Below are 27,009 nucleotides of genomic sequence, written 5' to 3'. Positions count from 1 at the left end.
ATACTTTAATAGACTCCAAATAATTCTTTAATCTCTAGGTAGATTAATAGGTTAAAGAAACACTGATGTGTCTTCTAAACTTAATAGTTTTGAATAAATTTATAAAAAATTTATTTAGAGGTATAAGAATGCAATATACCTCACATAATGTATTAAGCACCTTCACTATTCACTATCATGGGATGTTACTCTCTAAGGAAAGATGTAAGGACTTCCTTAGCTTTGTTGTAAGTGACTCAGGGAAAAAGATCTTTATTTTATCTGAAATAAATTTGTATATTTACAATTTTACAATAACCAGATATTTGAAATGTCTTCTTGAGACATTTGCTGATGCCCATTCACTATTATAAATCCAGTAAAGGTTACAGCTGAAAATTTTCACTGTGATCACTCATTTATATAATCATCTCTAGTTCCCCAATCACTACATATAACCAAGGAATGTAGTCCTGAAGGTTGGCAAAGATTAAAAGGAGGAAGGGATAGGAATAAGCATTAATAGTAAGTCATTAATTTTTTTTAACCTCAGAACAATCTGCAACTGAACATCTATCCAATTATAAATTATATAATGATTTTGCCATTGCTAATTATATCTGTATGGTGGATTTTATATCAGTCTTCATTATAATATAACCATTGTTTGAATAGAATTTAGCAAGATAACTGGACAGTTTATGCCTTAAGATCCTAGTATTCTTTCATCAATGTTCATTTGCATTCTCATCAGTATGCATGAGATTTTCATTGAACTTTAATACTCTTATTGGAACATAACACACTATAATGAGTGTAAAAGTGAGCATGCAAATTAAAGCTCCTATTAATCACTAAAGGAGGCTAAAGAAACAAGGAGGAAAAAACTGCACAAAGCATAGATTCTTCAAAGCTCCATAGACACTGAAAATGGCTAATACACTTAGAAGCATTGCCAACAGGGGTTAAAGTAAATTAGACATTCAATATCAGATTTAGTAGATGATCATTCAGAACCAAAATTATGTAAAGGATACCAACAGTTCGCACCCAAAAGATATTAGAAATTATGCTGTTTACTTCACTCAGGGAAAAAAAGGCACTTTAATAAAGCTTCATCTTTTAAAAACTGACATTTGCCATTTCTGAGTGTTGACACATCTTAAAAAATTGATAAAAATAAGAAATCCACATTTTAACTGCAAGATTCTTCAAATAAAATATGATGAAATTAGTCATTTCTGATTACTGACCCTTAATAGTATCTGAAGGATACTATTCAATTTAGTTGGCACATTTAAGTGACAAATTTTGTGATGTTAGCAGAGATCACTGTTTTCTTCTTAATCAACTTTATTGATATATAATTTACATATAATGCAGTGAAACAATTTTAAGTGTGCAATTCCAGGAGTTCTGCCAAATGGATACAACCCTGTGAACAGCACCACAATCAGTGTATAAAACATTCCTATCACCCTTAAAAGTTCCCTAGTGTCTGATTACATGCAATAAACTGCCAATAAACTGACAGACATATATCAATGGACAGAATAGAGAATGCAGAAATACATCCACACATATATAGCCATTTGATGTTTGAAAAAGGCAAAAAGGATATTCAATGGCAAAAGAATGGTTATTTTAAAAATTAGTATTGGACTAGTAGTCAAAATCATAAAGATAGAAAGTATACTGGTGGTTGCCAGAGGCTGGGGAGAGGAAAAAAATGGAAATTTACTGTTTAATAAATATAGTTTCAGTTTGATAAGATGACAAAGAATTACGGGGATGGATGGTGGTGATGGCTGCAAAACAATGTGAATGTATTTAATACCATGACTTGTACACTTAAAAATGGTTAAGATGCTAGGTTTTATACTACATATTTATATACACTACTTTATGCATATATATATATATGCACTACTTCAGTATTTAATGATAGACTAAAATGGGCTAAAAACCAGATGTAATAATATTCTGCAACTCATAGCATACAATCACACCCAAAGAAATTTAAAAATACTATTGTTTAAAGCCTTTAAACATAACTATAACTGTAAACAAAACAAAAAAAAATTGGAAAAAATTCTTTATCAATAATATGAAAAAATCTTCTAGGATTTTGATTGGAAACACTGAATCTACAGACCAGTTTGAAGAGGATGATTCTAATCTATGAATACTGCAGATTCTCATTATTTCTTCACATCTTTCATTTTTTATATTAGTAGTTTCCAGTTATAGATTTTGCATATTTTATTAAATTAATACTTAAGTGTTTCTTCAGCTTTAGGAATTATTGTTAATTGTTTTTATTTTGATTTCAAATCAGTCATAATACACAGAAATATAACTGATTTTTGTATATCAACCATTTACTTTATATGACACCTTGCTAATCTCACTTATTAATTTTAATTTACTATAGACTTTTTAGGGTCATCTATACAATTTATCTGTTTTTTATTCTCTCTATTCCAATGTATTTTTTTTTTTGTCTTACTGTACCAACAAGGACCTCCATGGCACTGATGAGTAGAACTAGAGAAAGTGAACAATCTTGCCTTGTTCTCAATCAGAGGGGGAAGTGTGTAGTTTTTCACTGTTCAATTTGATGATAGCTATAGGTTTTATTTTTGTGTTTTTATTTAAAGATTTATTTATTTATGTATATGAGAGCTGGGGTACAGGTCAGAGGTCTGGGGGATGAGAGGATTCACCAGAGACAGAGTGGGGAACAGAATACACTGCTGAGGGAGCAGGGGGCGAGCCAGGAGAGGTCTGCTGCACCATGTGGGTAGCTCCCTGTCTGGGGATCAAACTCATGATGCAGTGGCTGCAGATAGCTTCACAGGGTTGCGTCTCAACCCCTTGCACCACCAGGGAGGCCCCATTAGTTGTAGAATTTATGAATTGAACTTTCAGATTAATTGAGAGTTATGAAATGGTGCTTCTTCAGCTTCTTTTCTGCACAATGATTTGAAGTGAATCTGAGATGACATGGCCAACTCAAGCCCTGGGCTGATGCTATCAAATGACACATCTTTTGGAAGATACCTTGTTATATTAGCTATATGTTTTCTTATGGATGCCTCCTATCCTATAAAAAAAGCTCTCTTGTATTCCTAGGAGGAAAAAGCTTATATCACAAAGATGTTGGATTTTGTCAAATATCTTTTTAGCATTTATTAAGTTAATTTTCATGGTTCATCTCCTTCACTGAGTAATATAGTAGATTACACTGATTGATTTTTTTATTATCTATTTTTATTAGGGTAAAGTATATATAACATTAGAATTTCCATTTTAACAGTTTTAAGTATGTAACTCAGTGGCATTAAATATATTCACACTGTTGTAAAATGTCAACACAATCCATCTCTAGTACATTTTTCGTTTTTCCAAATTAAACTTCTTACCCATGAAACAATAACTCTCCATTCCCTCCTACCCTTAGTCCCTTATAACCACCATTCAACGTCCTAGCTATATGAATTTCACTACTCCAGGTATCTTATATGAGTGGAATGATAGAGCATTTGTCATTTTGTGTCTGGTTTATTTCACTTAGCATAATGTCCTCGAGGCTTAAGTTTCTCTTCTTCATGTCATGAAGTTCTCCATTCTTTAATATACAAATACATATTTGGTTTTCCTCCTTGTTTTATTTTTCCAGGATAATTTGACAAAGTCTACTGACTGTGTGCAGTAACTTAGGAAAATACAGTGTATTTTTTATGCTATGTGTATTTTAACACAGTAAAAAGTAATGCTGCAAAAACTGGATACCCATTTGAAAATGAAACTGACACCACATGCCATATATAAAAATTAATTTGAAATATATAAATGCAAAGGTAGAAACTATGAAATTTCTAAAAAATAATCACAGGAAAAAGTATTAGTGCCTTGGGTTAGGCAAAAATTTCTTACAGTCAACACCACAAGTATGATACATTAATGATAAATTGGACTTCATTAAAATTAAGAATGGGTGCTTTTTAAGAAATACTGTCAAGAGAATTAAATGGCAATGCACAGACTGCGAAAAAATACTTTCAAATCACATAAATGGTAAAGAGCTTGTATCTACAATGTAAAAGGAATTCTCAAAAGCAAAAAACAAAGAAAAAAATCTGGGCAAAAATGACATGAAAAGATCCTACAACAAAGAAGATATGCAGATAGTAAATAGGTTATGAAAAGATGGTAAGTATCATTAGCCATTAGAGGAAAAAAAAAAACCACCATGAGATATCACAACACACCTATAGAATTGCTCAAATATAAAGACACTGACAACACCAAGGGCTAGTGAAGATGAATAGCAGCTGTAACGCTCATATAATACTAATGAGAATGATAAGCAGTACAGCCTTACTCAAAAACAGTTTGGAAGTTTTGAAAAGTCTTTTCTTAACATGTGACCTAGAAATTCCATTCCAAGGTACTTACTGAAAAAAAAAAAAAAAAAACCCTTACATTCATGAATTTGTAGTTGAATGTGTACATGAATTTGTATAGTATAGTGATCCACTTAAACTGCTATAAAGTATAACTGACCCAAATGTCTTTCATCTGGTGAATAGACGAGAAAACTGATATGGTTAAACAAACAGTATTCTACTCTGCAATAAAAAGGGATAAATCACTGATTTGTGTAAGCACAAAAATGTATCTCAAATGCATTAAGCTAATTGAAAGAAAGCTGCCTTCTGCTACCACCAAGATGGAAGGACGGGAACAAATTATATGAAACAATAATTTTCAAGACAGTGGAAATAAAGTAATGATTACAGTGGTCCCTGAAAATGTTAAACAAAGGTTACGCTTAGAATTACCTCAATTTACTACTTTGAGAGTGTGTGTGGCATAGGTTGGGGGCACAGCCAGAATCCACCATACTACCAAAGTTACAGAGATATAGCTGGGGGTCTAGGGAAACAAGGTTACTAAAAATCATAGAATAAACTGCTAGAGTAGAGACAAATATACAAGAACAAACTCTGGAGATTAGCAGATGGCTCCCACCAAGTATTCAGCAGAGTACTAATCAATCATGTGAGTGAGGATTTCCTGAGACCAAGAAGAGAACTACCTGAAAGGATAAGAACAAACAAGACTAAGGTTTTACACAGTGGCAATAGGAATGTTAATTCCCACCACCCAGAGAGGAAAATCTTATGATTGATAGGGCCCTGAATAAAAAACTCAGAATGACTTGGATCAACAATGCAGAATTATTAGTCCTAGATTAAACACTGCTCCAGTTCCAACTGAAATCTTAAAAGCAAACCTTGAAAGGATCAAACTGTATCCAAGTAATTTAACTGTGTCTCAGAACAAAGCTCAAGAATATATATAGGAATACAAAAATATCCAGTATCCAACTAGGCAAAAATTCAAAATGTCTGACATCCAATCAGAAATTGCCAAGCAAACAAAGAGAGAGAAAAATACTTCCCATACTGAGAAGAAAAAAAAAAATCAACTAATGAAAACAGACACAGATGGTAGAATTAGCAGACAAGAACATTAAAACAGTTCTAACTGCACTCCATATGTTCAAGAAACTAGAGGAAAGACTGCACATGGTAAGTAGAGACCTGGAAGATATAAAACAGGCCCATATCAAACTTATAGGGATAAAAACTACAATGTCTGAAATGAAAAATACTTTGAATAAATTAATAGGATTTGACATTGTAAGAGAAAAGATCAGTGAACATGAAGATACAGTAAGACAAACTACACAAATGAAACTCAAAGGAAAACAGTGTCCACAAATGGACAGAACATCTGTGAGTTGCGAGACAATTTTAAATGGTCAACAGTTGTGAGTGGAGTCCCCAAAAGAGAGGGAGATAGAAAAAATATTCAAAGAAATAATGGCCATTCTTTTTTCTAAATTTGATAGAAATTACAAATCCACAGGTCTAAAAAGCAAAAGAAACTTCAGGCACAAGAGATCATATCTTGGTACATCATGATCAAATTACTCAAAGCCAGTTAAAAAAAAAGAGTCAAGGAAAAAAATACACATTATATACAAAGGGATAAAGATAAGCATGACAATAGATTTTTCAAATAGAAACCATACAGATAAAACATGTTTAAACTACTGAGAGGGAAAAAACCCTATCAACCTAGAATACTATACCCTGTGAAATATCTTTACAATATCCTTAAGAAGTTATTTCAGAAATATAAAACTGAAAGAATTGAACAGCAGCAGACTCACATTTAAAGAAATGTTAAAGAAAACCTTTCAAACTAAAGGAAAATGATTGCATGTGGAAAGTAGATCTATGAAAAGAAATGGTAACAATATGGATAAATATCTCATTTTTCTCATTATTTGTCTCTGAATGTTAATTTGTTGTTTAAATAAAAATAATGATTCAACACAATCCCAGAAGGTATTTTAAAAAAGAAATGAACATGCTAATTCTAAAATCTCTATGAAAACTCAAAGAAATTAAGATTGCCAAAATAACTCCAAAATACAATACTTAGAGGATTAACAGTACTGAATATCAAGACTGACAGAGCTACAGTTATCTAGGAACTAAGACCTTCCATCAAATAGCCGGGAAGGACCTGAAGCCAGGAAATAGACATTTGAATGAGCTTACAAGTAGATCGTCTACAGTCTAACAACAGTACATGAATAAGTTTGACAGTGGATGAATGCTGAGAGGAGCCTAGGGATGACTGCAACTAGCCAAATACCTAGATTGTAAGAGACCCTAAGCCATATGATCCACATGAGCCATGCCTAGATTCCACAGAAACTGTGAAACAATAATTGCTTGTTGTTTTAGGCCTCTAACTTTTGGAGTAACAAATAACTAATACAAGTGGCTATCCTATCATCTAATGAAGACTGTTACTCTCAGTAACTCCCAGTCACACAATTTGAATAACAGATCTGGAGACTCTAGGTTTGGCCATAAATTGATACCTCTAAAGTCATATAATTATAGAACATTAGAGATAGATGGAGGTTTAAAGGATACTGAACCTGGCCTTTTAATTTTACACACAAAAAATAGAGAGGTAAATCAATTTCCTAAAAATGACTAAGGTAGTAAAGGGTCATTGCAGAACCAACTCATTGATATTTTGAAGCTGGTATAAGGATAGCATCATTATCTCTGTCCAGTGTCTTATGAAGCTTACTTTGAAAGTTCTTGGTTGGAAGTTCCAGTGGACTGAGAAAAGCATACTAAACAATTATTAATAATACTAATAAAAAAACGGGACTCCCTGGTGTCACAAGGGGTTAAGACACAACCTATGAAGCTAACCACAGTCACTGCAGCATGAGTTCAATCCCTGGCCGTGGAGCAACCCACATGGTGCAGCAGACCTCTCCTGACTCACCCGCTGCTCCCCTCAGCAGTGTGTTTCAGTCAATCTACCTGTTCTGTTCCCCACTCTGTCTCTGGTGAATCCTCTCACGCCCCCGCCCCACACACACCTCTGGCCTGTAACCCCATTCTTGTATGCATAAATAAATAAATATTAAAAAAAATACTAATAAAATGGAAGTACAAGGCATTTTATACTGAGATGTTCATAATTAATGAACTGTGTTAATGATAGACAGATGTGGTCTAATACATCTGAAAAGTAATTTTTACCTGAGTTTATTCTGAAGTTTTATTCTTAGATTATAAGTACATGTGATTAGTAAAGCTTAATGTTCCATTAAAAAGAAGTATTGGATCAGGGTCTCTTGTCTCCACTGACTACATTTTGTTTTAGAAGTATTTTAGGGTTCTCACCAATAGTGTTTATTACTGTTAATGCCAAACAGGCTTAAGCTTACCAAAAATAACAAAAATGGAAGGTTAAATGTCATCTGAATTACAGAGATAAACATTTTGAGAGGTTCTTTGTAATAATTACATATCATGCCATGGATTAAACTTAAAAGGTCCACTGAGTAGCTAGTATTATATTATCTTCCATGGCTAAATCTTTGTCTGAGTGTTCTATATGTTTAGAAGCAATTGCTGTGGTGTGATATTCCATTTCTTTCTTTCTAAAGTCTGCAAATTAGCAAAGTCTCGAAAATGTCTCTTCTTTATGTACTTTCACCTTGAAATGCATTCATTCCAACAAATACTAATTGTGCTTGCACTTATTATATGTTAAGTGTTAAGCTAGGCCCTTAGAATACAATTATGAATGAGGTGAAGACTTTACCCTAAGAGCCTTCAAGTCTAGGGAGGGGAGTTAGAGAAGTAAACAGGAAATATTCTATAGCATGTTGTGTTATGATTGGGGGAGGCACATAGTGAAATGAGAATAAAAACGAGGAACCTCCACCCTAAACTGTGGAGTAAGGAGTGGGGTCAGAAAGACTTCCAAAGAAATGAATGTCTACTCTAAAACTTGAAGGACATGAAGGAGTAGCTAGGGTATTAAAGAGGTAGACAATATTAAAAGTAAGGATTTTGGAGACAGAGAACTGGGATTCAAATCTTGGCTCTTAGTCACTGTTTCTGCATGTTGTTAATCTCTCTGTGCTTTATTTGGTAAAACAAGTGAAATTTACAAAAGTTCTCACCTCCACATTTACCTATTTACCTGCATCTCTCTATATACTCTACTTTTCTGTTATATGACTGACAAACTTTCATGCCCTTGTCAAGGGTCAACTCTTCCACGTACATACTAAATCCTGAGCCACATGGTCTTCTCAAGGACTTTTCCTTGTATTATTAATGTTTTCTTTTTGAATTAATCTTTCTCATCACTATTGCATGATTTGATTACGTCAATCTTTAAAACAAAGCAAAAAACAGTAAAATTCCTCTCTAGACACTACTTTCCTTTCCAGGTATTGCCTCTTTTCTTTTACAGATAAGTTTCTTATAAGCATTGTCTATGTTCATTCTCTCCAAATTCTCTCTAGCCTTTCTTTTTTCTATAAGGGTTTTGTTCCTAACACTACGAAGAACTATTTCTGTCAGGATCACTATTGAAGTCACTAATGACTTCCCTATTCTTTAAAAAAAATTTTTTTTAAGATTTATTTATTTTTATAAAAGAGCTGGGGTACAGGCCAGAGATGTGGGGGGTGAGAGGATTCACCAGAGACAGAGTGGGAAGCAGAACAGGCAGACAACCGAAATATACTGCTGAGGGGAGCAGCGGGCAAGACAGGAGAGGTCTGCCACACCATGTGGGAAACTCCCTTGCTGGCCCGAAATCAAACCCATGCTGCAGAGGCTGTGGAGAGTTTCACAGTGCTGCGCTCAACCCACTGCACCACCGGGGAAGCCCTTCCCTATTCTTAATGCCAAAAGTTAATTTTAGTCTCCATTTGACATAGTTGATCAATTCCCCTCCTTGACATTTGGCTTCCAGCACACAACACTGACCTTTTTTACCTTGGTTTTCTGGCTACTCCTTTTTGTCTTTATTGTCTCTACACACTGGAATAGCCAAATACTCAGTCTTTAAACTCATTTCCTTTGCAGTCACATTAGTCTTCTGGTTTTAAATACCATTTATTTGCTAGCAACTCCTAAATTTTAACTCCAGTCTACACTTTCCCACTAAATTCACCTCTTCTATGCAATTTATTATCTCTACTTGGATGTCTAATGGGCATCTCAAACTTAACATTTCCAAAATTGATCTCATTTTTCTCCCCCAGTTTCTGACAATCTTACCTCTCTCAGTCAACAGCAACTCTATATTTTCAGGTGAGGCCCAAAAGCTTAAGAGTCATGACCACTCTCTTTCTTTCACATTTCATATCCAATCTGACAGCAAATCCCACTACTTGACTTTTACAATAGATCCAGAATGCAACTACTTTATTTCTACTCCACTGTTACTGGTCTCAGTCACAATTTTCCCTTGCCTGTATTATACAAGTGCCTCTTGCATCCATGTTTCTTAAGAGCATGTGCCCCCCTCAGACTCTCTGTAATGCAACCAGAGTGATCCTGCTAAATATAATTCATATTCTGTTAAATATGACTGCTCTTTAAAGGCTAAAAAATCAGTCACTATCTATTTATTTATAACTTATTTCTAAAAACATTTTAATTCTATATTGTTAATGACAAAAAATGATAATACTCATAATAAAAGCCAAAGTCCTCATAATGGACTACAAAGCCCTACAAATTTGGGGCATCCTATTACTTTCCTAACCTCAACTCCTATTACTTTCCCTCTGATTCTATTCTGTCACTCTAGCTTCCTTACTATTTCTTCAACACCTGAGCATGCTCTTGTGTCCAGACCTTTGTACTTGGTTTCCAGGAATGTTCCTATGTTAGTTTTACCCACATGGCCAACTCCTTCTGCCTTTGTTCAAAAGCCATCTTCTCAGCAATGTCTTTTTTGAACACTATTTAAATCTGCAGAAACCTACTTCAACATTCCCTATTCCCCGCTTTATTTTCTGTGGTAACTAACATACTGTATAGTTTAGCTTCTTATCTGATTCATTGTCTTTCTCAGACCCACTCTCCCATTCCAGAATGTAAGCTCCATGAATGCAGAGGTCCTTAATAGATATTCATTAAATAAATGAATGAAAAGGGCACATACATATTTGGGAAGATATACAGCTTGTGGATACTATGCTGTTATTAATAATTGACAAATATAATATTCACCTGGACCTGAAATGCTTCAAATTCATTTGGTAAGACATCATTTACTTTGAAAGCTTTTTCTCTTTCCTTTCCTATATATAGTATTTTGTGGTGTTTATTTATATTTTAACTCACTTTTTCATAGCATGGAGATCTTATTTTTTATATTTAATTAATGTGTAACACAATAAAAATAATTTTAGTTTCAGAGTTTGGTTGGTATATTTGTTTTAAGGGTATGTCCCACAGGATAGTTATGCTGAATTACTAGATCAGGACAGAGTCATAAAAAGCATTATAACTTCAATCTAATTCTCTGAAAGTCTCAAGAGCTGAAAAATAAGTCATTACCTATTTGTTTATTTATAACTTATTTCTATAAACATTTTAATTCTATACTGCTACTGAAAAAAATGGCAAAATAAGCTCATTATAAACAGGCACAGTGTTATTTGAGAATTGCAAACGGGGCTTATAACACTGGAAAACCTGTTAAAATAAGAAAACTCAATTACTCCTCCTAGAAGTTGCCAGTTTATATTCTGCATTTCTACAAAAAGCCTCTGGTCTCTACCCATTTTTATGTTCCTATCTCAGAGTTCTAGTATTTTCATAGCTTATAAGAAGAAATGAAAAAGATATTTGCAGGAAAATATTTACATTCACATGCTGGCATGAAAGTAACTTAACGCCTATGCCCTATGTAAGGTACCATGCTAAACCTACCAGGTAGCAACAGGTCTATTGATTACAGTATGTAGGTATATAATCCAGACAATTCAGTTAACCTTTCTAGACCATAGATACACTAGCTATTAAATGGGTATAATCACCACGTCTACCTATTAGGATTGTTGTGATGATTAAACAGTATAATGATAGTAAAGCAACAGCATGCCAGGAATACAGGTAAACACATAATAAGCATTAAGTGATATACAAAATAGATGTAAGGTTCATTTAGTTCCAAATAAAACTAACTCAAGTTAGAGTTCATGAATTCAATATATATTTATTGAGTATTAACTATGTGCCTTCCTAAGTACTAAGACTTGGTAAGGAAACAGGGAAATTTTTTTTTTAATAATAAATTTTATTTTTATATTCCCCATACAATTTCAACCCCTCCATTCTGACCCCAATCCCTCCCCTCCCTCCCCGCACCCCACAAAAAGTGTCTCTGGTTCATAATTTTTGTTGATTTTCACTTTCTTATAGTTATTCAATTTCCTGGTCCCTTATTTAAGTTTTCTAGACTCCTGCTATGAGTGAGACCATCCGGTATTTTTCTTTTTCTTTCTGGCTTATTTCGCTGAGCATGATCCCTTCCAGCGCCATCCATGTTGCTGCAAATTGCATGTGTTTATCTTTTTTAAATGCTGAGTAATATTCCATGGTATATATGTACCACATCTTCTTGATCCAGTCATCTATTTTTGGGCATCTGGGCTGTTTCCAAAGCTTAGCTATTGTAAATAGTGCTGCTATAAACATAGGGGTGCAGGTGCTCTTTGGAATTGATGTTTCTGTGTCCTTTGGGTAAATACCTAGGAGTGGAATTGCTGGATCATATGGAAGCTCTATGTTTAGTAGGTCCAGAATCTCCACACAGCTCTCCATAGTGGTTGGACCAGTTTGCACTCCCACCAACAGTGCAGAAGAGTTCCTTTTTCTCCACACCCTCGGCAACATTTGTTGTTGCTAGTTTTTTTAATATGTGCCATTCTCACTGGTGTAAGATGGTATCTCATGGTAGTTTTGATTTGCATTTCCCTGATTACAAGTGATGTTGAACATTTTTTCATATGCCTGTTGGCCATTTGCATTTCCTCTTCAGAGAAGTTTCTTTTTAGCTCTTCTGCCCATTTTTTGACTGGATTTGCCCATTTTTGAAACAGGGAAATTTTTAACAAAGATATGGGGCGCCACTAGAACTCAAAGGCAGACTTGCAGTTGAACTTCATTCAAAGAAATGCAACTGGGAACTAGAAAGTTGCTGGAAACCTAGAAAATATTCTCTGTCTTGTTACATAAGTTTTACAGATGAGTTTCTGGGGTATTTTTTGCAATAGATCAGCATTTTCTGCATCTATTAGATAAGTATTGAAGATAGTTACCCATTAGCTACCAAGTTCATATGCTTCTTTTCTAGAGATTGACCACACTATGCTACACTGAGAGATTGACTGCTACTGAATTATCTTTCTTTGATATTTTACCTTAATTCCAAAGTTTTAAGATAGGGATCAAGTTGGTCCATCCTAATCTAAACAGGAAGTCAGTGAAGAAAGTCATTAGCATGCTGAACAAATATTCCAAATAGTATCTATAGCAAGTATTATCCACAATTTGCAAGAGGAAACTAAGGCTGAGAAGGATAAGTTACTTTACCAAGTACATGTGGGCAGTGAATGACATAAACAAGATTTAAACCCTGGGATTGTACAAGTGCAAGGTTAGTGCATATGAAAGTGACTGCCTCCTTCAATTTTACATCCTAGGAGCTTTATGCACGTCACCCTAATCCCAGCTCTGCTAATTCTTAATTGTTTTTTCTACTACCAGTCGCTCATAATATCATACTAAAATGTGCTACCTACACAACTTTCAAAGAAATGCAACATTTTAAAAAAGCTTTACATATTCCAACTATAAACATTTTTGCAGAGAAAACCATGTAAATATAAATGCATTTACTGATTTTCTATGTTTTTAAATAATTTGCTATCCAGAAGATACTAATAAAAGCAGAAACTTACCTTCCCATTCTGTTGGGATATCCCCTACTTCATAGTCTACTTCTCTTTTATCTGCTGCTTCTACAATTCTTTTTTCTCGGATAGTTTGTCCTACAAAACAAAAGTGATTTTTGTCATTTTAAAATGAACCCAAGATATAGCAGTTGCTATAAATAACATTTTTTCTTTGGATATTGCATATCTCCTCAGATGGTAAAAGAATTAACAGGAAAAATAAAAGATTTAATTTAGAACTAAACGTTACCAAAAAAGCAATTTCTAAGCTACTACAAAAATTTTAATTTCCTACCATAACATGCAAAATTAATTTTGGTAGATTAAATCTAGATTAGGAGCAAAAAAGGAGCAACCAACTAATCTGTAAGGCACCATGGCTACTAAAAACCATTTTAATAATCAACAATATGCAACTCCTTCAAACTCTGCATTAAAGATACCAATCAATGGCTGATGCTACTATGCAATGGACCACTCTGTTGCTACTCTATCCCTATAAAAGAACAGGGTAAAGAAAAAGGTGGAAAGGGCATGTGATGGGAATAGAAAGCCTGCTACTTTTATTTTTCAATAATAAAAAGTTGTTCATGTGTATTACAAATTCATATAGAAGTCATAAAACTATCTGGTATTTTTCTTCTGTTTTCAGAAAAAGTCTTAACTCTATTTTTGAAGGAAGTTTTGTCAAAATGATAATTTCCAAACATGTTCCTTTGTCACGGAACCTCTGGACCTGGAGAAACCTATTCTTGGGAAGGCAAGCTGAAACAGAGAAAACATTATTGGTGAGTAATGATGAGGGGAGGAGCATGGATTAACAATGATGAGACAGTGAGGGAGAGGAATCTGGGCCTTACAAAATACTGCTTTTGCTTCCAAGGCCAACTTTACTGTATACTAAATAAACTGCGTGACAGAATTAAATTGATGTTGTTACCTACAAATCTCTCTCCTATACTACCTGAATTTCTACTGAGTATTCTGCAGACAAGGAAATTCCTGGGAGTGACCATATAGGAGAAAGAGCCACATAAGGGAGTAACTGGTTTTATTTTCTCTGCCTTAAGAAGTAAAAGGTTGGGATTTCATTGACAAGCCACTGATGATGGATAATAACTTCAAAATATGGGATCAGGGAATCTCTTCATTTCACTTTGGACTTATTTAGTAAGGTTGACATAATACTAACACCAGAGGTTCCTGAAGTTTTATGAAGAGGGGTTACCTTTTGCTAATCTTATCCAGTAAATTTATAGTAGGGCAGGAAATTAGTATTAAAGTACCTAAATTGTAGAGACAAGGGTCAGGATAAAATGAACCTGTAACAATGACAGCTGCCTCACTCTAATAACAGAGACTCAATACATGTACATGTATTTATACTACAATGCTATTTATAGCCACATATATAAACATGTCATAATAACAAGTTACCATAAATTTGGTATATACTAAAGTTTGTCTACATGAGATTTTAAAGTGTTTAAAAGACTCATATAGTCTCTTCATATATAGTCCTTATTTAAATACCAAGATAAACTTTTAGGAATAACAAGCACAGAAAGGAAAATAATTGTCTAACACAAAAAATAGGCTTCTGGAATCATGTGAGTGTTCTATAAGGTTTTAAATGTACATCAATAAAATTTAGCACATAGAGAGAGGATTGAGGGGCCTATCATTTCAAGTACTGCCACTAAAAACATAAATTACAGGCTTATCTATGTGAATGACACAAAATTAACATTATATAATTCTCCCAAGATTTTTAAAAATCAAAAGTCATACTTATTTGTGTGTATATAAAAAGATAGGAAGAGTAATCCATGAGTTAGTCACAACTAATTCCTTGATAATTGCTGAAAAAAATCTTTACTAATAGGTATCAAAGTTATGTAAAAAACATGTACCTATATAAAATAAGACTATTACTTTATTGAATAAATTTTATATAATCATCTATAATTCCCCTCCCCCCTAAATTTTAAAACCAATCCTAAGTAAATCCTAAGTAATCTCTTAGGAATGGTTTATAGACAAACAAACAAATCTGTTGTAGAAGTCTTCTCATGAGACACAAATGGTAGCATACCAATTATGGACTGAATGCTTGTGTTTCACCAAATTCAAGTATTAAGATCCTAACTCCAAGGGTGATGGCATTAGGAAGTGGGGCGATTGCTAAGTGATTAGGTTATAAAGGTGGAGCCATCATGAATGGGATTAGTGCACTTATTTATAAAAGACACACAGAGAGCTTTCTCTGACATGTGACATACAAGAAGACAACCATCTACAAGCCAACAAGCAGGCGCTCACCATACGTACAACAGACCTGCCAGAGTCTCGAATTTAGAATTCCCAGTCTCCACCACTATGATAAATAAACGTTGTCCAAGTCAGTCTACAGTAATTTGCTACTCTTTTCCCTAACATTTTTCTAAAATCATTCTTCTGATAAAAAATACATTCTTAGTGTAAACACATATCCTTAATATAAATATGTAAATGATTCATTAGTTTGAATTTTAAATGAATTTTTTAAATAATTGTTTTAGCTTCAATATGAGAAATATTAATTTTTATATATATATATATCATAAACAAAGCTCTTTCAATAATCATGAAGAGTTTAAAGGGATTCTGAGACCAAAATGCTTGGGAATTATATATGCTGCTAGGAATGAAAAAAGAATCTTTACTATAAAGTCAAACCACTAAAAGGAAAAATGAATAGATGGATAAATTGGGACATAAAGGTGCTGTTGCTTACCATGGTGCTGAATAGTAAATATAGAACAATAGTAAATACAGAAGCTTTGAAACTATCATGATAAAGAATGGTTCTAGTAGGAATCAGTAATGGAAGGAAATTTAGTCTTTTTTTTTTTTTTCATTTACTTGGAAATAATTTCCCTTTCCTCTGCATATAGGGTGTTCTTAAACCCGTGAAAGGTTGAACAATATTTATGTATTAATAGGATGGTTGGTTTAGGGATTATAAAATTTTTAATTTGGTACCTCCAAATATTGCCTACCTAAGGCCTCAGTGACCCTGTATGACTCTTGACAAGTGCCAGTTGAGGCACGTGATATCAATGGACCTGAAGGATGAGATATCAGATGTAGATCCCTCTCCTTCCCATATACACTGCTCCTTCCCCAAACCATCCATTGAGGCTAGGGCAAATATATGAGCAACCTTCATGTTCAAGTTTTACAGCTTCAGAACTCACAAGATACCTGTCATTTGTCATTTTTGTTCCACCAGCACCAAATCTAAAGTGGAAGCCCATATTGGTTGAGACTCACAAGCACATGGATCCTTGGTGAGAATTTCCAACTGTTTACATCCAGGTTATTATTTCCCACTGGTGGGGCAGTGTCAGGAGAAATGAATGGAAATTGGAGGTGACTTGGAGTGGAAGGAGAGGATAGGGTGAGCAAGATGACATATCTCTGAGATAACTATCCCATTGTAAATCATTGTCAATCAGGCCTAAGCCCCCACGACTCAGAAGATGTGGTAAAGTAGGTATGATGGTCCTTTCTGACTGATGTTTCGCCAGTAACCCCTGTGGCAGGGATCAGTGCAACCAGGTGATAATTCTAAATCAGTTTGTCTAGTGATATTTAAAAAACTCGATTTTGCATATGAAAGAAGGCTTAGAAGTACCAATGCATAATATATGAAAGTGAGTTACCAAGAGAGTCGATGACCACACTACATATTATCAGATTTGTAGACTATGGAGGTTGTTATTCTGAAACAATGCAAATTAAAAAACATCAATTAAGAGAACTAAAATAAGAATTCTTACATTGAAAACCATTTTTACATATGACTTAAAGAATAATTTGACTGAAATTACTCAGATGTAGCATCTATTTATTAAGAGGCAATAGTATACCAGTCAAAGCTCAGAAGCTTGCCATAAATCATCTCTTAAATTTAAAACAACCTGTACAAATAATAAAAAAGAGGCATAGGGTGACTAGCTTATCCAAATGTACACAGCTAATTAAAGTAGTATAAACCAGCACTTAAACTTAAGCAATTTTTTCTGATTCCCAACTGTAAGCATTTCCATTTAAGATTTTAAAATTGGCATTTACAAAGTTTGCATACAGTATCATTACAGATATCCAATTAAAAAATTAAATTTTATTCATAATTATATCATAAGCTCTTATTTTCCCATTGTGATCAAATGACGTATTCCTACTTGAAAACATGGTGATTTTATAACTTGACATATTCTTCATATATTTACGTGAACATGGAAGATTAATTCAGTGGGTCTCAGCAGGTAATGCTGCTTTTATTTTTTTTAAGTAATTAAAGAGACATTTCAGATAAGCTCTAAGAATTTTTAAGACTGCCAACTAGTTGAATGGATTACCAAAACTCTTAAGAGTGTCTCCTTATTTACAGGTTTCCCATGGGGGAATTTCAGCTTCTCTAATAAAATCTGAAATTATATCAAAATATTTAGTTTTTCTGAAATGCCTTATATAATACAGTTTAGCCTTTCAGGACCCAAAAGCTGAAAGGTTTTAAACTAATCCAGAAAGACAGCAGAAAAATCTTAGAGACCAATTTCCTGTGTTAGTGTAAACGTTTTGTGGCAAGTTTACAGCACACCTACTTTTGTTTAAATCTGACTTCATTAACTCTTCTAAAAGCTATAAATAAAATTTGTAAAAATTTAAGTCTGAAAGAAAACATAAAGAATATCACAATTTAAGAGAAAAAAATGAACCTAATGAAAATTTTGGTGCGTGCTTTGCACATGGACAATAAACTCTTATTAACTGTTTATTTTTTTTAAGTTCCACAGTAGTATTATATGCAAACAAAAACTTAAAGTTCTAAAAGCATGTTACTGAACCAACAAATATAAATTGAATAGTCTATTGCATTAATCTAGGAAGATTTACAATCAAAAGTTTAAATAGGTTTTCTGATTATATTACCAAGTCAAGCATAAGTCTTAGTTATGTCAAGTGTTTTACTTCCCACTTCTGTAGAAATTATACATTGAATATAGCTATATTTTTTAATGAAGAAAAAAATCTGAATGCACTGTAAAAAACAATCTAATCTTCCAAACTGCAAAGAATTTTCCATTTTATGAAAAAGAATGGTTAGAAATACAGTTGAGCCACACCCCGCAAAAATAACTACTGAAAAAGTAACCATTAAAAAGAAGTAACCACTTAAAATAAAAATTCAAATGATGGAGTCATGAATATTTAGTCCATGAATAATGTGCTCACTCTGAAGAACTGGAAGAGAAGCAGACATTTCAGGTTTTGATTGATGTATAGGAAATCAGTTTTTGAAAGTACTGTATACATTATATAATTCTCTGTAAAGCTAAATTATCTTCAAAGCATAAAGCACATTTATAATTGAGAATTTGAGCATTTAACAAATTAACACAAAAAACTAATACTAGGTGATTCTGCTATGACTGTCTGAATCATATGACATCTGTCTGACAGATGAATTGACATGTCTTAAATATGCATAAAAAGGAAATGGGAGGGGCTAAAATACTCCTTAGTCAAATTAAACAGGTTCTAAAATATATTATATGGAAATTCCAGGTTTTAAAAAGACCATAGTAAGAGGAAAAATAATTTCAGTTTATAGTGGTGGCTTTTAACTAAAGCAAATTCCAATCTCTTAAATCCTTAATATAAAAAGGAATAAAGTTTTCTCTCAAAATAAGGAGACACCCATAGTATATAAACTAATTAAGTATTTGAATTTCAGAGTCTAATTTGAATACTTAGAGCTGTTAAAAACTAAAAGAAATTAATTTAAAAATGGTGGCAAATATTATAAGAATCTAGATAATATAAAATTTTTTTTTTTTTTTTTTTATAGAGGCATGCTTTATTTATTTGTTTGCTGGTTTCTTTGTTTGTTTTGTTTATACATGCACTGGGTACAGTCAGAAGCACGGGAGGGCAAGAGAATTCACCAGAGCCAGAGCGGGGAGCAGAGCAGGCAGAAGGACCGAAGTACACTGCTGAGGGGAGCAGCGGGCGGCAGGAGAGGTCTGCGCGCCATGTGGGACCCTCCTCCGGTGGCCGGGGAGCAGCCGGGGATCGAACCGGCGCCACAGAGGCCGCGCGCAGCTTCGCAACCCAGCGCTCAACCGCTGCGCCACCGGGGAGGCCCTAGATAATATAAAATTTTGCCACTGTAACACTTCAGTTTAGTTCAAACCTTATTTTTCAGATTATAAATGTAGATGATATGTTGATTATTTGATTTTGACATCAAAGAGTTTCATAGAAATCAAGTAGTACTTGGTCATTTATCAAAGATCATAAAAGAATCAAAGACTGTACTGTTAGCTACTGTTAATTATGACAGACTATATAACAGTATACATATCAGCATTTTAGAGAAAATATAGTATATTTTGTGGTGCATTAGTCTTAATTTTAAAATATATTTCTATGTTAAATCATGATTACTAAACACTTCATTAATCTTATTTATTAACAATTAGGCACTACTTACCATTAATGAATAGAAATCTGTTCTGGCATATATAAATTATCTAACAAAATGTAATATTCATCAGTTTAACAGCAACTGTACCACTTATGAACCTGATTCCTGAGTATAAAACCTGGAATTCAGGGCCTCCCTGGTGGCGCAGCGGTTGAGCGCTGGGTTGTGAAGCTGCCTGCAGCCTCTGCAGTGCTGGTTTGATCCCTGGCTGCTCCCCAGCCACCGGAGGAGGGTCCCACATGGCGCACAGACCTCTCCTGCCGCCCACTGCTCCCCTCAGCAGTGTACTTCGGTCCTTCTGTCTGCTCTGCTCCCTGCTCTGGCTCTGGTGAAGTCTCTCACTCTCCCATGCTTCTGACTGTTCCCAGTGCTTGTATAAATAAATAAATAAATAAATAAATAAATAAATAAATAAATTTAAATAAATAAATAAATAACATTCTTATCTATTAAAAAAATAAAATAAAAACTGGAATTCATATGCGGTTGAGAGGTGTCAATAATTTTCATATTCTGTTATATAGTCTGTCATTATTAGTAGCTAACAGTGTGTGCACTGCTTTTTTCATTTTTTAATTAAATGTATATGTTTTTAATTGAGGTTATATTTGGATACCCCCATCAGGTATTAGCACCATAGTGCACCTACCACCAAATGGTCTATAACTCACCACACATAGTCCACTGTGCTTCTTTCTTCTTTGTTTCTACCCCTCCTCCAAAACCTCTACCCCCTTGGGACTTCAGTTCTATAGTCAGCTATCAAGGGTTCTTTAAAAATATCTTCAATAGAGGTGGGATTTGTGAAATTGTTCAAAGCAGAGCTTCTGCGGTTGAGTCAGGAGTCCAGAGTACCATCCACCTTTTCTCCCCTTCCCTTTCATGGAGGCAACCTCTTCTTCCTAGCACTCAACAAGCCCTGTGAAAAATCACTGATTTTTGACAATCTATACCTCCAAGTACTGTACTTTTGATATTATGAAATTCATCTATGTATACATATTGGTTCCCTAAAATCAAGGTCTTGTGAATGGCAGAAAGGCCATCCTGTATTTTGCTTCTTTTCCAACCCTATATTTCATGTAGTTTATCCAGAAACCTGTCACAAACCCCTGAGTAATCAGGTATAAGACAAAGTAGGCTTTTTCCTGAAATTCTATATTCCAAAAAGATACTCAGTTGAAGATCTATAGTTTAAGGTCAGAACCTGACGTAAAGCCTGCTTCAGTGTTCAGACAGGATGAGTTCAGTGAGAAATCATTCTTTCACTTTGTAAAAAAAGTCCTGAGGAAGAGATTAAAAAGTGTGAATAGCAAAGAGGGAAAAGAAGTCTTTGATTTACCAGTCCTCAAGGAATCAGGCCTTCAGCTAGATAGACATTCTCAGTATTTCCTTCAGTCCCTCAAACCTGGAGATTCCAGTGAAGGGGAAGAGATTGAGGTAATTTAAGGGCAATCACAAGTGGGGGGGGGAGGAAGAAAATTTCAGCAACTTATTGATAGCATCCCATTATCTTAGTCATTAAACTTTCTCTATGACAAAACTACCTTGGCTGATAACTAATAAAATTGGAGGACATATATTTTACCTTCATTTACTACTCCCCTCACTGGTAGAATGACACACTAATAAATTGTGATTTCACCAAAAGGAAGGCTATAGTAGCATGAAAGGGAAAGGTTGTTACCATTTTGCTTGTCAAGGTTGTAATAAAGACCATTCATCCATCTATTGTTATCTACTTATTCCTTATTTCCACTTGTTCAAAAAGATGAAGACTACAGTCACAAAAAGTTAAGATACTTTAATAATATCAGGGTACCTCCAAAAGTATGGTGTACAAAAAGTGAGGGCTGCCCCTACTGGTAATACATAGTGGTAATACATACCAAAATAATCAAGTGACTGGACTTCTTATGCTAATGTAGTTTATTTATCAATGTTATCAAACTCATTCAGGAGATGAATGTAATTATTAACAATTATGTGTATGGTACTTATTAGACACTTTCATTTCTTATTTTTGTTTAATTCTCATAGCAATCTTCATTTCTATAACTGAGTAAACTGAAGTTCAATAAAAATGTTACAGACAAGTGAATGTGTGTTTTGAATTATATCTAATTTTCACTTGCTAACATAAAAAAATCTACTAGTATGGTCACCTCCTATGCTACACAAACCTCATGTGTCAACATCTCACACATAAAGTTCATATTACCTCCCTTCCCCCCCCCCCCCCCCCCGCACCTCCCACCTCCCTCCTCTCTTTAACAACCCAGTTTAAAAACACTTTGGATAAATACCTTCCACATCCCCTCTCAGCTTTGCACCATAGAGCAACCTAACTATCATGTGACAATGACACCCCCTATTGGCTGGCGAAGGGATTGGATTAATGCAAGATAACATCTGCTTCCTTGCCCCTCAGAAAGACAAATGCATAATCTACACTCCCCTTTTCTTCTATTTTTTATTATTAAACCCACATGAAAAATTTCTCAGCGAATATCAACCCACTTACATTTTTTCTCTCATATATACGTATAAATATATACACACATATTTTTCTTTCTTTCCCTTTCCTTTAAAAATCTGTTATTGCATCTTTCTTGATTCCATTGCTAAATAATGTTTTTGCTAAAATACAGCAATTCAGATTAATTCTGGATTAAAAGGGATTTGAAAATTATTCTAGAAAATGAACTACCATTTATAAGACAATTTGTATGGAAAATGTGTTGAATTTAAACAAGCACCTTTGCTGAAACTCAGAGTTTAAGCAATTTGAAGATTGGGAACCTGCTATATTACTAAAACTTATTAAAGTGTAAATCTACACTGGGGTCTCTAAGGCATATAAAGGAATAGAATGCTGGTACAAAGCAATACTACAAATTATTTCTCTGCTTCCTCAGAGTTGATGAACACCTGCCATGTTCTCTGGAATTTGAACCTTGTACATCGTGGACCATTCAAATATTTAACAATGATGAGTTCCTTTGCTATTTTGCAGTGACTCATTAAAGTTATACCAATGTTGCAAGAGAGAACAGAGTCCATTATTTTAACTTTCATCTCTAGTATGAAAACGAACAGAATAGCATCTGTAACTCTAACCACTTAATGAGCTTCAATAATAAAGTTCTTTCTACATAATCTGTAAGAATTCAAGATAATGGCTATTCAATCATCTTCAACATACAACTTCCAAGATTTCCCTGAGCACCACCAGTTCATTCAGTCAGAAAGAAGAAATTACTGAGAAACACAGATGGGCCAAGAGAGAGAGTGAGTCAACTCTTGTCCACTCACAATGCCTTGGAGAAAACTTAAGCCACATAGTCACATCTAAAATTTCAAAGGAAGCTGGTAAATGTGGTCTATTTCTCTCCTCCAGGAAAGAAATGTGGTCTATTTCTCTCCTTCTCCTCCAGGAAAAAGGAGAAAGTGGATTTTGGTGGAAAGCTAATGGTCTCTACAAATATATTCATAAAGTGAAATAAACTGAATACTAAACCATATCATTTTAGCCCCCCAAAACTGTTTTTATTGAATTAAATATCTGATAAAATACTACTACCCATATTTCAGCACCATTGTAATAGAACAGAAAAAGTATAAAATCAAAAAATGTCATCAAAGTCAGTTGCATAATATCTACTTTTAAAAATTATGAGTCATATCAGATATTAGTACTAAGGATTATTATAAGAAGTATAGTTTTTTTCTTATAGGTCTAAGAAAGATTAATTATATTGATCCAGTATTACTGAGTCGGCAGGAAAAGTAACACTCTTCTACAGTGTTTGGAATGTAACTCAGTCAGTATGAATTGTAGGACTATTTCCTTTTCTAGATTGACTACCAAGAAGCTTAGGAGTGTGGCCACAAGTTATCTCGAGTGGGTAATTACATGAAATGTCATACATAAGAAATATGTACTATTTAGAAATAAAAATAAAATGAAGTTATTTTTATTTTTAGAAAGCAAAAAATAGTCATTTTCCTCCAAAATAGCTATTTAGATGACTGAGTTCATAGCCATTGTGAAGATCTGCTCGAAAGATGGCCCTTTTTTTAAGTTGGCTGCTGGAAAGTTAGACTTGCATTTGAGGCCCACTCTTAGAAAATGAGCTAGTAATTACAGTTTATAGTAGAGTCTCATATTCAGGTCCACTTCTCCCTCAGCCTCATTTTACTTTCTCCGTTCACTGCAATTTTATGTCTCTGTCCTTGAAACCTCAATCTCATGTCTCTTCCGGAAAAAGAAAAAGAAGTATCTTACAACACAATTTTATTGTGTCACAACTTTAACACTCTTCCTATGCAAAACAAAATTCTACAATGCATGTATTTTTCTTTAAAAGTAAAAATCTGAATTATCCATGCTATTATTTACTCATTTAAACAATATTAAAATATATTTGTATGCAATAAATATTTATATACACATACACACAGAAAACCAAGTCAAACACTGTACTACATATGGGAAACAAAGAAAGAGGCTCAGTTGATCACAATCTGGTTCAATGGTCCCAGTACTTTTTTCCACTATGACTCACATTAGACAAACTAATGCCTCTCATTCTCAGAGGCACACCAAGACTTAGGCTATGTACAATTCTCAGCATGATAGCAACAACTTTGTCACTTTGACTATTATTGATTTGAGACATACTGGTGGTCTCAGGATTAGATGGTTAAAAACGGATTGACAACAATACAACACAGAGTATAAGAGAGAAAATGCTGTATACTATGATACCACTTAGAAATAAAAAAAATAAATAAATCCAGAAATATGTAGTAAAGACAATGGGAAATTTTCTGTAAGAGAAAATATGAGTTGGGTAGGCAAGGCAAAGGAGGAAGAAAACAAGGATTAGAAGAATCATTCTAGAAAAGAGAAAAGTTAAACAGATAATTGGATTTTACACAGTAAAGATGGCAAAAAATATTTGGGGGCATTTGAATACCTGCTGCTTTGTACTGTATGTCGTCTTTTCTGCATCACTGAAAAATCAGTTAATCCACGTGATAGCATTTTTAGATAAATGAAGCCAATTTCTTTGGAAAGCAAAATATATCCGGCCTGGTCATTTTCATGAAAATAATTTAAAAATACTTTAGATTCTTTTTTTCTGCCTAATAAATGAAACAACCTGCATGGACTTATTTTCCATATGTAGTATACAGTACATTTTAACATAAGCAGATCCTAATGAGACTGGCTTCTGACTTTTAAATGACCCCACCACATTACAGTAACTCAGTTTTTTTTATTGACAGTCAGTATTATGGCTTCTAACTAGTGTTTATCACCTTTTTCTAATCTCTTATGTGTACATCTGCCAGGAAAACTGGCAGAGAAAGGCGTATCACTGAGCTTGCTAAATCCCTAATCTATTTTTGTATACTATACCAGTAGCTCTGGTCTGAGGAAAGCTGTATTTGTTACGATGTTCAAAGCAAATACACAAATTCTGTGATTCTTTTCCACACTACCTTAAGGAGATTTTTTTTTATTGGGTTTTGTTTTCGTTAATTCCCAAAAAGTTTTCCTGAGCTCTCATAAGCCTTACTTGAGCACTGTCATTGGGGTACAGTGTAGTAGAAGCGTCAACCAGGTTAGTACTCAAATTTCAACTTTTTCTATACTTGCTTAATGAGATTGTATGATCCATAATAATTTTCTCTGTGTTGTATTTTGGTTTAAAATGTACTGAATCTATAGTTAAAAGACTTACACAGTATTGTAAACCAATGATACCTCAATAAAAAAAATTTAATAAAAAAGTTAAATGAGGGGCCTCCCGGGTGGCGCAGCGGTTGAGCGCTGGGTTGCGAAGCTGCCCGCAGACTCTGCACTGCCGGTTCGATCCCCGGCTGCTCCCCGGCCACCAGAGGAGGGTCCCACATGGCGCGCAGACCTCTCCTGCCGCCCGCTGCTCCCCTCAGCAGTGTACTTCGGTCCTTCTGCCTGCTCTGCTCCCCGCTCTGGCTCTGGTGAATTCTCTCACCCACCCGTGCTTCTGACTGTACCCAGTGCTTGTATAAAAAATAAATAAATAAATCTTAAAAAAAAAAAGTAAAATAAGTATACTACTCTACCTTACAACCATTAGGACCCAGCAAAATAGATACTACCAAAATCAACAGTAGCGACAGAAAATAACAAACGTTGGCAGGGATGTGAAAAAATTGAAAACCTTATGCAGCATTGGTGAGAATGTAAAATGGTACAATTACTATGAAAAACAATATGGTGGTCAGTTCTCCAAAAAAAAAAAAAAAAAAACAGTTAAAAATGGAATTACTATATGATCCAGCAATCCACTTCCGAGCATACCACCAAAAGAACTGAAAGTAAGGTCTCAAACAGGTATTTGTTAGCTATGTTCATAACAGCATTACTTATAATGACCAAAAGGTGGGAGCAACCCAAGTGTCTGCCAACAGTTGAAAAAAGAAAATGTGGTATATCCATATAATGGAATATTATTCAGCCTTAAAAAGGTGATCATGATATATGCTACCACATGGAAAAACCCATATGACATCATGCTAAGTGAAATAAAGAAATCACAAAAAGATATATTTGTATGATTCCACTTCTCTGAAGTACCTGAAATCAAATTTCTAGAAATAGAAAATAAAATGGGGCGTTGCCAAGAGCGGAGTGGGAAGAAAAGGAATGGAAAGTTATTGATGAATGGGTATAGAGTTACAGTTTTGCAAGATGAAAAAGAGCTCTGGAGATTCACTGCAGAATAATGTTAATGTACTTAGTATTACTGAGGCATACACTTTAAATTGGTTAGTATGGCAAATTGGATGTTATGTGTGTTTTACTATATATATGTTTTACAGATTTATGTATATACACATATTTATGTATGTATGTTTTATATATGTACATGTCTTCTTACAGATTTTGTAACCATTTTAGGGAGTGGTCCCCTCAAAGGAAGTAACTGGACATTTTAAAGGACATGGGCTTAGGACAGAAAGCGAGAAAAAAAAATGAGCATGTTTTTCTTATATTAATACCTATAATACCATTTGAAATAAAAGGTTACATGAAGATAATGATTCAAAT

The 27,009-nt window shown here is 34.2% G+C and overlaps 1 protein-coding gene across 1 annotated transcript in view; it reads right to left on the bottom strand.

Annotated features, from left to right (window-relative positions):
* The window catches only part of NDUFAF2 (NADH:ubiquinone oxidoreductase complex assembly factor 2), a 125,448-nt gene that overhangs the window by 33,476 nt on the left and 64,963 nt on the right, over nt 1-27,009 (bottom strand). The window contains exon 2 of the mRNA XM_037530135.2: nt 13,373-13,462. Coding sequence (XP_037386032.1) covers nt 13,373-13,462 — 90 coding nt within the window. The remainder of the gene's footprint in view (nt 1-13,372; nt 13,463-27,009) is intronic.

The sequence above is a fragment of the Talpa occidentalis genome, unplaced genomic scaffold, assembly GCF_014898055.3.
Source record: "Talpa occidentalis isolate TD23 unplaced genomic scaffold, MPIMG_talOcc4v2.1 talOcc4.6, whole genome shotgun sequence".
In the NCBI taxonomy this organism is placed as follows: domain Eukaryota; kingdom Metazoa; phylum Chordata; class Mammalia; order Eulipotyphla; family Talpidae; genus Talpa; species Talpa occidentalis.
The sequence above is the reverse complement of the archived record's forward strand: the minus strand, read 5'-3'. Positions and strand labels throughout refer to the sequence as shown.